Here is a 15,815-nt window from a genome sequence, read left to right as displayed (position 1 = left end):
GTTTACATAGCACTCGTAAATATAAATTACCTGCAAGGATTTTTTTAGACTATTTTCTATAAAGCGTCGTCTAGTTTTGAAAGTGATACTTAGAGAAAAATTCTAACCCAGCATTGCCATCGCAGAAATTTACCAGTTTAAACATATTAAATAACCAATTGTAGAGTATTGAATTGTCCCAAATTTATTTCTGGCAGTTTTTTTGTACTTCACCCCTTTATCTGCTCCAGTTCCGGATTTCGTTCCGTTCTTTCTCTTCCCAAACCGCATCGCTATTTCCAGAAGCATAATTTTCACGCACCAAAATACCGCTCGCCTATGTATGTGTGAGCTGTCGAAGTATGTTTGTGTGTGAAAGTACGATCGCAAAACAGCAAAACGCACCTGGCTTTAGATTGTCGCCCCTTTTCCGTTATCGGTTCACCTTTCCGTGCATGCTTCGCTGTAACCGCAGGCCCTGCCACGCTGCTCAATTTTTACCCTCAGATCGCGGTTAACGAATTTTCGACCGAGCAAATGGTAAAGCGAGGCACACGCGTTAGGCGACCGAATGATGCGACGTTCAGTTGTTTTTTTGCCAGTGTTTTTGTTTTGTTCTGCACTTTTCGAGAAGTTTCGCTCGATAGCGATGAATACCTGTTACCGCAACGATCCGGCTCGAAGGACCAACGATATGATTAGGATGAATATTTCTCTGGTAAGAGAGAAAAGTGTTGCCTTCCACTCAAACCCTGCCGCTTTCGCTGGAATAGCATTCATTTAGAATGTATCACAACAAATGGTAGACTATTAGTGGATGCAAATTCTGGACAAACGAATGAGATCTGCGTCAGGAAAGTATAATTCAGCAACATTGTAAGCACCCACTTCAACGTCGCTGCCCGGCTGATGCATTCCTTTCCAATCTGTGTGGTCGTACGCAGGGCAACGAGCAACTTGGACAATGACAAACGATTGTCTTGCAGTTTTCCCCGGTCTGCTTGGATTGAATAATTGTGTGCCCGTCGCCGCACCAACACACAGCTGTGTCCTTGCAAGGATGAATTGAGCGTAATTTGTTGCAAAAATGTGTTGCTTCCCGTGGCGCTACGGATGGAGCGTGTAATATGAAAAATAGAGTTTATCGAGCGTTGAGCTCACAAACGATACTTTACATAATCTTCCTAGCTATAAGCTGCAAGCTGCTCATGCACAACATTAACCACACACTCCATATTACCCTAATTACCACAGACTCTACAATCAGCAGCTTTATTCTAATAGAGTGCGCGATCACTTCAGATCACTTCCCAAATCAATGCTTTCTTTTCCTGCACCCTATTTCGTGTTCTTCGTCTGATCTATTCGGTTCTTGAGGATTCAGAATTCTTCGACCCCAGACACAGGGACACTCTCGTATCGAACAGGGGACGTAGCGCATCTGGTGATGCATCTTCGCTTCCTATGCTGCACACTCTTCTTGCTTTCCTTTACCTTCCCTGCGCTTGTGCGAAAAGGGACCTCAACCACACTGTCCTGCGATGCCTGCAGAAGGAAATGGTATCCTTCTGCTTTGAGTGTTTTCTTTCCTTGTTCTTTCTTTCTCTTCCCGTCACTGCCTCGTTTTTGGTACCGTTCAGCTGTGTTTGGCTGTGTGTGTGCCGCACCATGATGGGTCACATACGCACCAGAAGGTAAATATGATGTTGTCCCGCAGTTTTTGAGCAGCTTCTCGTTAAATGCTGCCGGTGGTGCACGTTTAGACCCCCAAAAAGCGGGAAAGGCGATTGACACTCGAGAAAAAGATGTTAGCTGGTGCAAAGTGTGCATAATTTATCTAACAGTAGATTGTATTATGAAAAGGTAGAAATTATTTAATTAATCAAAAAATATAAAAATAAAAGTTTTTTGTCAGTTTATCTATGTTAAACACGATAAATTGAAAACATCTTATTAAAAAAATTGGTTGAACTCATTAACATTTCTTTTTCCACTCTTTTTCATCAATAATAAAATTTTTCTATATTTTTTTTTGTTTTCTTTTTTCATGCTTTTTCCGGTTCATGCTTTTTCATATTTGTCAGTTTAAGCATGAGAAAAAAATCTGTTGTTTGATTTTTTTTTTATTACTTTTGAGAACAATTTGCTTTGAAAGGTTGTAAAAATAAATCATAGTTTTCTCTTTTTTACAATCAAATATTCTATTCCATTCCCTTAAGATAAGAATTATTTAAATTTATGGGTTGCATTACAGGAAATTATCTAGAAAGGACTGTAAACAATTGTTGAATAAATGAATGTTACCAAGCCGAAATCAATAAAAAAAAAATTAACAAAACCCACAATTTCACGCTGATTGTTAAATTTTCGATAGAAAACATTCATTTACAAAAACAATTTGTTTACTATATTAATATTTAAAAAAATACATCTCCAGTGCTGCGTTTGTTTTGTACACGGCTGTTCTTCTGGTTGAGGACTGTTATCCACGAGCCCTCGAAATTTACGGCACACCGAACAGAAGATAGGGCCAAAGCATGCGGGAAAGAACAAAAAATCCTCTCCCCCGTTCCCTCCGCAACCGAAAGAACGAACACACTGCGGAACGGGTGCGAAGCAGAGCAGAAAACGCGTGTGGCAAAAAGAGAGCGAAAGAGCGAAAGCAAGCAGGAAGGCAAAACATTACGCCGGCTACAGTGGTGTGCGTGTGCCCGTACCGTTCGCGCAGATGTGCAGCAGGCACCGCGCGACTGTAGGGGTCAAAGCAGGCCCAGCGCACGCAGCCTACAGCAAAGCCTCGGTACCCGGCAAGCTCGCAAGAGGTGCGTTCTAGCGAAGTGCGTCGCTCTATACACGGTTTGTTCGCGCGCGTCCTTTTCAACGGTGAACGAGTGAGTGTAGTTTTTTGTTGTTGTAGTTCCAGTCAACTTCGCGCGAAATAGGTTGGTGAATTTTGAGCGATGTGCATTTTATTACCCCCGCTGTCATTCTCACGGTGTATCGATCTGCTCGCGCTTCTCCCACACTGAGCCAGCACGAGAATGATACGCGCGCGGTGTTGTGTTTTTCTTTTTGCAGTAAAAAAAACGTTTTACGATAGCTATTACTCACCCGGTACGGTGTGTGCGTGTGTGTGTGTGTGTGTGTGTCTGGGGGTCATAAAGCCGGCTTTTTGTTGGTGCTGTTTCTGGCTGCCTGTTCCGTGTTGTGATTTTGCTCGACGATCCCTGTGCCCCCGCCTGACCAGGCCGAACCAAGTGTATGTTGGTCGCCGTCGCCGCGACCTGCTGCTGCTGCTGCTTGCTGCTTATTTTAGTTTTCTGTTTATCCTCCTCCGTTCTCGCTTGCAGCCGCGGCTTTATGCAAGCGACATAGTGCAGAAACGTATCCAGCGAGGACGGGATGCGAAAACAAAAACGAAAACATCGCGAAACTCCACTGCTGGCCAAATTTTTTTTTTTTTGCAGCGCCTTTGTCGCGCCCGAGTGTGTGTCGTGTCCCCCGGGTGGGGGAGAGAAATGGGCGAAGATCGGGACACTGATTCGCGGACAAAAGAGAATAAGACCGTGTGGGACGGGTGAGAAGATTGGCGTGTGTGTGTGTGTGGAAGGCAAAAATTCGCAACAAGTTTCAGTTCCCACGGTTTTTTCGGGACCTCCGCGCGCGGGCACTATAGAGGGGCCAAGCAAAGTAAAACGACAAAACAGACACACGGTGGCCCTGCCCCGAAGGAACGGAAGATCCCATTAGCATTTTGGCAATGGTCCGCTATACAGGGTTTTCCAATTGAGTTTAGACTAGCCGCATACTTTTTTTGAATAGTCGCAATAGATTCTTGACTAGCATCCTCTATTTTTGATTACGAGCAGTGGATTATTGACTAGGAGCAATTGATTTCAGCAGGTCCCTGCATGACAGCCTAAGAGCGTCGTGTTTATAATACCCGGTGTGACAGATCGACTTGAATAATAATCTGTGGATCATATTTAATATCATCCGCTCATTAGCTAAAAGCGATTGTTTTACTGCTATATATCATCCACAAAATAAGATATATTTTATCTGATAGGTTTTTGGTGCTATTGTTTTGATTTTATGAATGCACAATACAACACAAAAGCACTTAACGGCTGAATTGAAATATGCAGTAGTTAACCCACAGGCATAACCTAACCAAAAGCTAGATTAAGCAAGTTTTCCAGAGTGACCAGATGTAGTTCTATCGATTTTCGATCGAATATCGGTTTACAATTGAACACACTAAAACTCAGTTTTTCTAACCAAAAATCAAATATTTTTCTAAGTATTGACTGTTCAACCATAAAATTGGAATTTAATAAAATTTATGAGTGAATAAAAAGTTGTTTTTAATGAAAATTACCGAATTTGCTTTAGATTTCCTACCGATAACCTCTAAAAACAATCTGAACACTCCGCGCCAGCAACCGGTCTGCTGAAATCAATTGCTCCTAGTCAATAATCCACTGCTCGTAATCAAAAATAGAGGATGCTAGTCAAGAATCTATTGCGACTATTCAAAAAAAGTATGCTGCTAGTCTATACTCAATTGGAAAACCCTGTAATGGGTTAACGCGCCCTCGCGCGTGTGTGTGTGAACGATTCGCAACAAAAAAAAACAGTGCAAGCAAAACGACATAATCGTGGTGTGTAGGTGATTATAGAGATTAAGAAGCTGAAGCCGCTAAAGCCGCTTCTCCTTCACCGAAATGACACAGCTATCCATCAAAGCGCGTCAACGACCGCTTCCTATCAGCTGGAATCGAAGCAACTTTCGATCCCTTTCGCTGTGTAATCGCTCCATCGTATTGGAACGCTTCAGCATACTGCCATGTCCTGCTGGGGTAGAAACAATTTTTTTCTAATTCGAATGAACCCATGAGATGAACCGGGCGATGAAGAAACTCGATTTAAAATGCTCAACAAAGGAGGAGGGGAGGGCGAGAAGATGTGGAGGACGAAAAGACGCAGAAAAATTAATAATTTGCATACCCATTCCCTTCCGTGTGGGAATAAAACAAAAACACGCGCACGCACACACACACACACAGACACACCAACCTGGTGGCCTGAATTTCTAATTCGATTCCTATCTATTCTATTTTAACGTCTTTCTTTCGCTTTAATCCGCAGGTGGGGGTGAGGGTTTTTCGATCTAGCCACGATCGAGCTTTACGGCCCCCAAGATAAGCCTAATTAAGCGGGGCCCCCACGATCGATAAGTGAATAATTCGGCACCCGCGCTGTTTTCCGCCCGCTGCTGCTGCTGCTGCTGCCGTTTGTGATTATATTATTCGCTTCACCTTCGGCACTGGAGCTGCGTAAAACAAAAGGGAAGAAACAGTGATTGCTGGGTGCCTGGCCGGGTGTAAGGAATTACAACAAATTCTTCCCAGCAAAAACCCCCCCGCGGGGAGCAATCTAGGGAGGCTGTTCTTCTAGTTGCGTGGATGCTGCTCGCGTGTGTGTGTGTGTCTATTTTTTCGCGTTTTTTCACTCCCCAAAACGGCCCTCGGAGTGTGGTTCAGTGAAGCGAAGTTTCGGTAGAGTGTAAATTATTGTTGATGGTATAATTAAAGCAAATAAGTGCTTGATTATTATCCCTTGCCCAATAATTCGATCTTTGTTTTGAGCGCTAGTTGATGCTACTGGAAAGGCTGCGAAACGAAGACGAACCGTGTATGTGTGCGTGTGTTTGTGTGTGTGTAATTGTGCCAAGTGATCGATTGGAAGTGTGCAGTGTGAGAAGAGGGAAAAGGTACAACCTCTAAGCTTCCTCTATATCATCCGGCGTTGTGCGGAAAGAATCAGCTTACTAGTGATCGCTTTTAGCCCTTTTGTGAGAAACAGGAGGAGACTAAGTCCTCATCCGATACCAATATCAATGCCATGCTGCCTCTTCTGCACTGTGCCGTTGAATGTGTGTGAAAAAAGTATCCAATTGCTAAAATAAAGTGTGTAAAACAAAGGAAGATATAAATCGGCAAACCCTGCCCTGGCCGGAATTTGCGAATAAAGCTCCTGCCCCAATCATAATGGCACTTTGCGTTCGAAAGGCTCGCGAACCGTGCTACGGTCCATTAGCTAATTATAAGCAACCGTCAGGGTGGCTGGCGGCGGCGGCGGCACCACCCGCCAGACTGCTGCTGCTGCTGTCGACGATGCTGCTGACGCTGCCAGCAGTCCACGGGATGGGGCTGGCAGCGACAGTGCCGTCGAAGATCGAACCAGTCCATCATCGCTGGACGCGCTCGGAAGCGATGGACCCGAACGGGCTGTACACGCTCGACTGGCACATCGACCAGAAGGACATCGTGTTCACGGCGACCGCCAACACGCGCGGCTTTATGGGGCTCGGCTTTTCCCACCGGTCGGAGCATATGGCCGGGTCGGATCTGGTGCTGGTGTGGGTCGACGATCGCACCGGGAAACCGAACGTGCTGGTAAGTTATTTCATGTATCTTTGTTCTTATTTCGGTTTACCCAATATCCTTTTATCCCGGTTGTATGTGTTTTGCAAAGAATTTGGTATTCCAGCTATTTTTAGGAGGAATTTAAAGCCCTAGGGATTTTGCGACCCTCAAAAAGACCAATCGAATGCGATTTATTGTTACCTTTTTACGGAACTTGTTTTTTCCTAAACATTGGTGTCGAGACAGGGAAGACATCTACACGGCAAAATGTTGTCTAAGGCACGAATGCAACATTGGATTAAAAATCGATAGTACCTAAAGACATTCCTGGAAATTTGGCACTAATTATTCTCTGCAGATATGGCAGATCCAGCTGAAATCCCTATATGGGATGCATTGGGCCAATGTATCAAGGTTTCCTTTCTATAACCGAACAACCTGTCCGTTGGATAGGAATTTCATATATTTCACATCCGCTTCTGATATTGGATGTCTTGAAATATTTGATCTGGAAAATTGGAATTCTAAACCTAATGAAAGATTCAATGTTTCTTACCTCGAACTCGTGCCTTGAGCTACACTAATGACGCTAATTGATCAAACACGAATCTCAGGATAAAAAAGCATCCAATAGCACACTGCAAAAACAAAGATTCCAACTTTAAGCATCGACTCCAATGCCTGGTCACAGGTGACTTCAAGAAACTTTGGCATGCTCTCGAATCTCACATCTTACGAACCATTGAAATTGACTTCTTCCAGTGCCATAGCGCATGCTAAAATGCTTTCACATATACAAAAAAATCATCCAAACTGGACAACAGTCACACTCGGGAAACACACAGGAAACGATACAGGGTTTCACACTTTATCTCAAGACCGCGGGACCCCTTCCCGAATCTGTCTTAGCCAAAGCCAAGATTGCGGTATGATGCTTGAAATCGTTGATGATACCTGAAAACGTTGATGCAATGCTGAATCTGCGGCACATTTCTCGAAACACACTGGTCCGCGCCGAGGACATGCGGCCGAATATTTTTTTACACGGATAACCTTTGTGTACATCAGTGTACTGAAAACAGTGAATTATTTTTTCGTGTTTTTACCAAAAAAGACAATTTAATAAAATGAGTGAATGCATATTTGTTTTATTAAAATATTTACAAGTGTTAAGAAAGTAGTTTGAACTGTTTAAATAATTTTTTCTGGTAAAAACACTAAAAAATAATTTACTGTTTTCAGTACATAGATGTACACAAAGGTTATCCGTGTAAAAAAATATTCGGCCGCATGTCCTCGGCGCGGACCAGTGTGTTTCGAGAAATGTGCCGCAGATTCAGCATTGCATCCGATGAATTCAGGTATCATCAACGTTTTCAAGCATCATACCGCAGTCTTGGCTTTGGCTAAGACAGATTCGGGAAGAGGTCCCGCGGTCTTGAGATAAAGTGTGAAACCCTGTATTATGCTTTGAAACTCTCGAAAGGAAAGTAAAGTCCAGGAACCATGAAATGACCACTATCACAGAATACTCTGATCTTATCACCACCACCACCGGAAGAGAAAGAAAAAGGACACAAGAATGCTGTGTTATAAAACGGGTAATCTTTCGCCCGGTTTCGTCGTATGTCCCTATCCTCCCCGCATCCTTCAATCCCGGAAGAAGGATCTATTGGCTGCGTAAATGTGACGGCTCTTTCCGGGATTTGTAAATTAAATTCCCCCTACTGCCGGCGCCACCACACCGTTCCTTCCGACCGGACGAACCGGACGAACCGTTGGCTTCGTATCGGTTTTCGGTGCGTTTGCATTATGTCTCCCTTGCAACAGTGGGTCACCGATGGCTTGTCGACCTTTCAGAGTGCCAGGCCCCGGGAGTGCTGGAAATCAAACAATCGCTTCCAGAGAATTATCCAGGCGAGCAGCAGACATTGATTTTTCTATTGCTTGGGCTTTCTTTCTCTATTGCAAAGATCGACGCGTTCTTCTATTGTGGTTGAGTAGTAGAATGATATTCTTGCGATGAGTTTCTTCGTCTCTGTTGATCTTTCTGTGCGTCTTTCTATGAACCTTTTGATGGGCGTAAAGGGTTGAAACGGTTGCTCGTTTGAAGGGCATCTGATACCCTTGTGCTGTTCATTTGTCGTACTAACTTTTATATAACTTTTTTGTTTGTTTCTTACGTGTGTTGTGTGTTATAACTATCTCCATAATAAGTTTTCTGTACTCTAATGTTTTTTCTTCGCATATCCAAGATTTCTTCTTAGTTTACTGCATTCTAGCTTAATAACTTCCATATTCTTTATTCAATGTGACCTTCTCCGCATTCTTACAAATTGAGGCTCGAAATTGAATTCTCTCTGTGCGATTCTTATCAAGCCTCCTCCAACAAAAAGCTCAACACCACTAGATAGCCTTGGCTGTAATAACCGTCTCGGACAAACGACTGACTACTCGAAATAGAAACGAAAATCGGCGCAACATTTATGATTATTTCCAACCTCCAGCGTTCCTCTTTTGCACGCGCTCTCTTGCCTAAAGCTCTTCACATCTTCAGTCAGCGTGTTTATGTTCTTACCAGCTTTCAGCTTTTTTTTTCTTCTTCTTTACCCGTTCACCCGCTCTACACTGCTTTGTTGCGCCGCTTTGAGAGCATCGGGTGTAGTTTAATTAGTTCGTTACATCTTTCTCCGCATCTCCGCACCGAAATGCAATCAATTTCGTCACAGTGCCCACGAGCGCGGAACGAGCCACGCGGCGACCCGGTCGCGGCTCGTGATTCCGGTTCCGGTCGCGGTACTCAAGTGGAACCGTGCGGGGGGCTTTCAAGTGAGGCCGGCCAGTGAGGCAGTCGGAAAATTGATGCCGTGTGGCCAGATATTAAATATAATACCTGCCGGCAGCCGGTGTTACTACGCTCTTTAGAACGATCAACGATTTGTTTTGACCGGTTCACAATTAAAAAAGGCAATAAAACCTGGCAGAGTGGATAACTTGTACAGATTGTGGCCCATTTATTAATTTATTTTGATTCTAACACATTTATTGTGTAAGTTTATTCATTTATTTGCTTTGTCTTTTGTTTATATATGTAAACCTCCAGGATTTTAAAATTCAATGTTTCAACTCTTGAGGTTGTCTCTCTCGCTCTCTCTAATTGCCTATCACAATGCAAAGTTACGTTAACTAATAATGAAGCGCTGGTTTTGAAACAATCGGAATATTTTAAAAGAAACCGTTTCCAACCCCACCGCAGCTGACACACCGGATCCATCCCACTTGACGCTCATTAATAAACCTTAACAAAAAGGGGAAAAGAAGAAAAAGAAGAAGAAAAAAAGGCAGCTGTTCGGAAGCCACCGCTGCGTAGCGTTTTTGGCTCCGTTCCCCCTTCTGCCCGCTTTTCAAAGACATTTGCGTACCTTTACGCGCGCCACTTTACACATCTTTCCTTCGTGCACTTCGTCCGCGCCATCCGTCGTGTCATGCACGTTTGCCTCTTATTTACGGGGTCGCTGTTTATTCTATGGTTGTTCCTCTTGCTGCTTTGCGGGGCTCGTTTTGCGGTTTGCTTTACCGCGCGCGGCAGCTGCAAAACGGTTGATCCACACCGGATACCTCTTGATGCGTGTGCAGTAGTAGAGAGAGAGAGAGCCTGGAAGTAAAAGCCATGCGTAACAGCTTACGGGCCCTTGCGCTGTGGGGTGGGTTGGGTACTGTACGTAAATTTTTGTGAACGATGAAATGTACCGGGAGCGGAAGACTTCTTGGTGGCACGTCGTCGTTGCTCCATCTACGCTGTGTGTACCTCTACCGGGGTGCGCCGCCACATCAACGAGCGCATCTCTCTTGCTTGTTGCTGGAAGTAGCGCGCAACTGTGTCCTTTTTTCGGCTTCGCAAAACTTTCCATCTGCTGTGTGAGGAATGACAGCAGGGCACAAGATCTGTATAGAGACACCTTTCCGGCTGTGTATGCGTGTGTGTGTGTGTGAGTGTTGAGAAAGAAAATTCAAGATGGTAAACAAAGAACAGGTAAATTGTTTACTACCCCCTCCCCATTGGATGATACAACTCCGGAACACAGTTTGGAAACTTAAAAAAAAGGAAGTATCATATGTTGGTTGGTAAAGTTTTGCAATGCAGCTGTCGTTGTTGCTGTTCACCTTATGACTCTCTTGATCAAAGAGCATCCAATGCTATAAATTGTATGTAATATCATATAGTCAGTATTGATGTGCACTGAAGGTTTTGATATGTCCTTATCAATCTTTGGAATTAGAGTTTCAATTTATCTGATCATAAAGTTAATTTGTGAATAGAAAATTTAATTATGAAACAAACGGCCTTTCGTACCACATGTAAACACATTTCTCACAACAAAAAAGCAGTGCAGCCTGCCAAACCACATTTCGTCCAGTGGCGAACGAAGTTAATCGATATTTCGCAGCATGTGAACCACTCAGCCGAGTGAGGGGCCGCTTTATCCATCGTCATTTTTTAAATGTACATATCGATCCTGTCCCCAAATCATCCATGTCCGTTTCCGTGCCTTTGACTCCTATTTTGCCTGCCCAAAAAAAAAAACTTTTCCCCGGAACCATCATCACCATTGTCAAACAGTTTCAGTCGCAGCCTTTGGTTCCTGCTGATATGACCTTTGATTGTTCGCTGCCGTTTGGGCGATGGCGCATTGATTGGATTGGGCTTATGCTATCGGATTGATTGACTTGATGGTTTTTTGTTCGACGTTATTGTTTGGTTTGAAGCACATAAAAAGCTACAGCTGAAATTGAAGCACAACTGAAAGAAGTGCATACAATTCTACGAAAAAAAAGTGTCGTTGATTTTTACAGATAGCTGTGTCTACTGCAAAGCTTATCAGACGCTGTCAATATTATGCACTTTAATGAAAGCAGGTAATGGGTTTTAATACTACTTCATGTGGACTGCATTAACCTGAGATGAATTCTACGCCAACAAAGCATTCCTTTCCTTTCAGAACGTACGACGAAACGTAAGCATTAATTTAATCGCCTAACTTAATTCACAAGAATAGCTTCCTTTTCTTGGTAACATTTTTCGCCTGTCCTTCCCACACTGTCACGTGGTTAAAGCTTCCAACACACAGAGCTACAGCGCACCCCGAAGAAGCTTGGAGGAATTCGCTTCCTTGCAGGAATGGAAAATAAAATTACCTGTTCAGGAATTCCAGATTTAGCCCGTGTCTGCTTACGGGATAGAAGACACCCACTTCTTGGTTTTGTGCTTCAAAATCCGTGAAAGGTGCTTGGAAATTCGCAGCAAATCGTCAAAAAACCCGCAACCCCGCGCAGAACCGCAAGCAAGCAAGCAAGCAGCGGGACAGACAGCTCGAGTACCGTGAGTGGCTTTGCTGCAGGCTACTTAGCGCTTGCGAGGCGGTAAAAGCAGCACCTTCTTAATCGGTAGCGCTTCTTGAATACTAAGCAACCCCCAAAAAAGAAGCTCCCGGGCGAGAAGCGTAAACAGCAACATCTTTGAAGACTCTTAGCTTACCGTTGGTATGAAGGAAAGGGCATTGTTTTTTTAGTGAATGGGGCTCTACAAGACCATCGGTAACTGTGCCCACTGGAGTGAGTTAAGGAATTTTGATTTTTCGAAGAGAGCTACCGCAATGATAGCTACCTGTTTTTTTTTTCTTTTCTTTGCTGGAAGGGAGAGCGCGATGGAAAGCCCAACTCCTCCTGATACATTACACTGTCGGCAACCACACAGATAGAGTGCCTGATTCGATGGTGAGAGGAATATTAATGCATCTTCTAATAGGCTTTAGTGGGAATCAATTGGATAATTGAATTGGATATGTTTCACTGGTCGTAACCACACTTTTTATTTGTATTTGTTGGTTATTCCGCTTTGTCTCTTGAATCTCTACACTCTGAGGTCGAAAAACAATCGCTCACGATGTCGTTTTGGCGTCATCTGTCGAGAAGTTCTATCGCCATCCCAAACTCTAGCAATTTTTTCATCTCAACCACTTCAGTCTTTGCCTATAACATAGTCTACCAACTTGAATTACATTGTGACAGAAGATGGTCCTGCCGCAAGACGCCAAATAATGCAGAGATGTTGGGCTTAGCTGCTTACCATTTATCCACAATCTGCATAAAACGATCTCCACCATAGCTCCGGAGCCGAAAATTGCCTACCGACTGCAGGCACCATAATTGGCTTTTGCTCCCTCGGACGTGTATGTTGATAATCATTTACCCAAAAAACACAAGAAAAACAAGCACAAATGATTCAGTTACCCGTGTGCGTGCGTGCCTTGCCAGTGCCCTTGGTTGGCAGTCAACGACATTAATAATTGATTCCCGAATCTGCACCTCTACATGCGTACCTAGAGCCTTGGCTCTCTTGGAATTACGGCAAACTGGGTGAGTTATCGGGAAAGGAATTCTAGGTGAAAAAAGCTAAGCAAAAAACAAAAAACACAAACAGCCAAGACAAGAAGCCACAAGGAATTGAGCAAAGCATTCTTCTACTCCCCCTCGATGGGGGAGAGTCACTGTACCGCAAACAGAAGGCTTCATTGTGGGCTTTTTTCTGGTTTTGTTGTAGCTGCTTCCTCCTCTCCATCACAGATTTCTGTGGAGAAACGTACAGCCAGTGAAATTATGCCATCGTGCCTCGGTGCCCGTGTGATGCATACGTAAGCAAGCAGTGGGGAAATATGCTACCCTATACCTCGTCCCCCGTTTTGTCCATAACCACACACGACTCGCGACCCGGTCCAACGAAACGTCAAGCAGTGTCAGGCAAAAGCTCGGCATCTGGAATGAATTACCAACCCTGTCGGACGCTTTTTCTCACGCTAAAGTAGCTATACGTTCTCAAATTTAATATTCTCATTCATTTATTTAGCAGCCGCCAAAACAGGAACAAATATTGGAGTCAGTGTTTGAGTCACTTCTGGGTGGGACATAAAAATGCTTTATCCGCTCTTGTCTCTTGTTGCAGGTGTTGTTTTGCATATGGAATAGAACATTAAAGTTAACTGCCAATTGTGAAACCCGAAACAGGAAGAAACCATTTTTCCGATGATGCACAGGTGTTTTTTATTTGTCATTTAAAATCCATGTATGCTCGGTGTTGTGTCCCCATGATCATCGAGGGGAGAGATTTGTAAGATGAAGTGAGCCATTAAACCCACAGCGGCGGGTTTAAATTTGGTCTGCGGTGGGGTTAATGACGTGACAACTACCAACCGTCAACAGCAAACGCCGGGGGGCTGTGTAATCGCTTCAATTTCATTAAAGTTTCGTTCAATTTGCTCTCAACTGTCAGCAGTGGAGGTGTTGTTGTGATTAAAGCCTCAAAGCAATTAAAAGAAATGCGCCGGGGCGCCATGCACATTTTCTGCTGGCTTGTTATTTGCCAGCCTGTGAATTATTGCGATTACTTAAAAGCCAAATGATACCATTAACTCAAATCAAACACAGCTTATCGTTCGAGCCACGCAACCACGGGTATATGGATCCACGCTTCACCAAGATAAACAGCCCTAATTATCCGATTTTAAATTATCTCTCATCTTGTGCAAACCTGTTGGTTGGAAGTGTCCAAATATAAAACCAATCAACGGGGAACATGATAAAACAGATTCTCAACATACAGCGGAAAAAAAGAAACAATCGTCCAGCTTGTCCAGAACGTTCCAAAAATAGCGAGAAGAAGGAGAGTGAAGGGAAACGATAACAAAAACACTGGACGCGAAAATTTATAGCCCCACTCATTATTGCCCTTTTACCATCCATCCTCGGCAATCTATCGAATCTCCATCCTGCAGTAGGACAGTTTATTGCAAACCGTTTTGTGAAGGCTTAAAATTAAAACCTCGGACTCCGGGGTCCGAATGGAACGGCACGGTAAGGTTTGCTAGTTTTGTGTGTTGTTTCTTTTTACTTTTTCGAAAAAGGGTGTTCTCGATTTACTTTGATTCTGCTTCGAGGTCTGCGAGCAGCTTCCCGTGCTAATCTAAACCTTTCTTCCGTCCGTCATTCTGCTTGGAGAGCTTGGTCAGATAACGCAGCCTGCCAACACTTCTCGTTGTGTCGCCTCACGCTATCCTCTCCCTTTATGCTGACCGGATGTTAATCGAAGGGGGAAAGAAAACATCAAACCCCAAGAGTAAGAGAGGCAGTTTATGGTCTTGGGAGTTAGTTCCGCTCGGTAAGTTTGTTTTCGAATCGTCCGGGACGGCGTGTGCGTACGAAAAACTGGGATTTTTCCAGATTTTGAAAGTAAACTAGACTTGTTTTTTAGGTATATTTTGTTCATGGGAAATGATTTCACAAGAATGGCGGATAAATGGTTTGATTTATAACCGAAGCAACGGTTTTTTTTATTGTGGGTTGTTGGGTGATGTTTAAAATAATTATTACCTTCCCCAGGGCCTAGTTAGTGTGCATAATGCGATTGCCTGATTTGGTAATTTATTATTGCACTTCAGATTTGTACGATTCTGCGTATTTTATTTCTTTCAGTGGAGCAAGTGATGGAATGTGTCCGAGCGTTCTGCTTTGATCAAGTGTATTTTTCAGAGTCCTCTTACAAACTAAAATTCGCTTATATTTATACTGTTCGCGCTGAGGTGTCGAACTCGATTGAGTGTTTCGTCGCGCAAATCAGGGATGTCAAACCCAAGATCACCACAGGACCCCCCACCAGTGACGGAGTCATGATTAAAAATTGAAGTGGACGCGTTTTTTGGGTTTGCATGGGATTTGTTGTTCAAATTCTTCTGTTACAAATGCTGGTTTAAGCCTGTCTATGGATACTGATTCGTTTTTATCTTTAATTCTGATGACAAAGAATTTTCTGCATTTGCGAATGATGTCATAAGGACCTTCATATGGTGGTTGTAACCCTGTCTTTACTCTGTCCACGCGGACATAAACCTGTTTGCAATCTTCCAAGCTTTTCGGGATATATGGCTTTGTATTGTCTTTCCATTTAGGAGCTACTGGTTGTACGTGTTGGAATGCCTTTTTCAAATTTCGTATAAAATCAGAAATATCTTCTGTGGGATTTGTATTGAAAGATGTGAAAAACTCGAATGGTAATCGTAGGTTTTGGCCGTACACCATTTCCGCAGGAGTTCCTTTAAGGTCGTTTTTATATGATGTGCGTATACTGAGAAGAATTAGTGGTAAATATTTAATCCAGCGTACGGGGTCCTCGCAGGCTTTTATTGCTCCTTTCAAATGACGATGGAAACGTTCCACCATCCCATTAGCTTGCGGGTGGTACGCGGTAGTTTTTATGTGATGGGTTCCCAAAAGTTGTGTAAGTTCTTTAAATAATCTAGATTCAAATTGCTTTCCTCGATCTGTTGTGATAGTAATAGGACAACCAAATCGTGA

At 43.5% G+C, this 15,815-nt stretch overlaps 1 protein-coding gene across 2 annotated transcripts in view; it reads left to right on the top strand.

Annotated features, from left to right (window-relative positions):
- Nucleotides 1–2,752: 2,752 nt before the first annotated feature.
- LOC1278243 (MOXD1 homolog 1) overlaps nucleotides 2,753–15,815 on the top strand; it is a 59,299-nt gene continuing 46,236 nt past the window's right edge. Inside the window, exons 1-2 of one of the 2 annotated variants that reach the window (XM_061658202.1) lie at nucleotides 2,753–2,921; nucleotides 5,131–6,440. In XM_061658202.1, the coding sequence (XP_061514186.1) occupies nucleotides 6,033–6,440 (408 nt within the window). In that variant the 5' untranslated portion in view covers nucleotides 2,753–2,921; nucleotides 5,131–6,032. The remainder of the gene's footprint in view (nucleotides 2,922–5,130; nucleotides 6,441–15,815) is intronic. The other variant, XM_061658203.1, reaches the window with a different exon arrangement.

The sequence above is a fragment of the Anopheles gambiae genome, chromosome 3 (genome assembly GCF_943734735.2).
Source record: "Anopheles gambiae chromosome 3, idAnoGambNW_F1_1, whole genome shotgun sequence".
NCBI classification, from domain to species: domain Eukaryota; kingdom Metazoa; phylum Arthropoda; class Insecta; order Diptera; family Culicidae; genus Anopheles; species Anopheles gambiae.
This window is presented reverse-complemented; position numbering and strand designations above follow the sequence as displayed.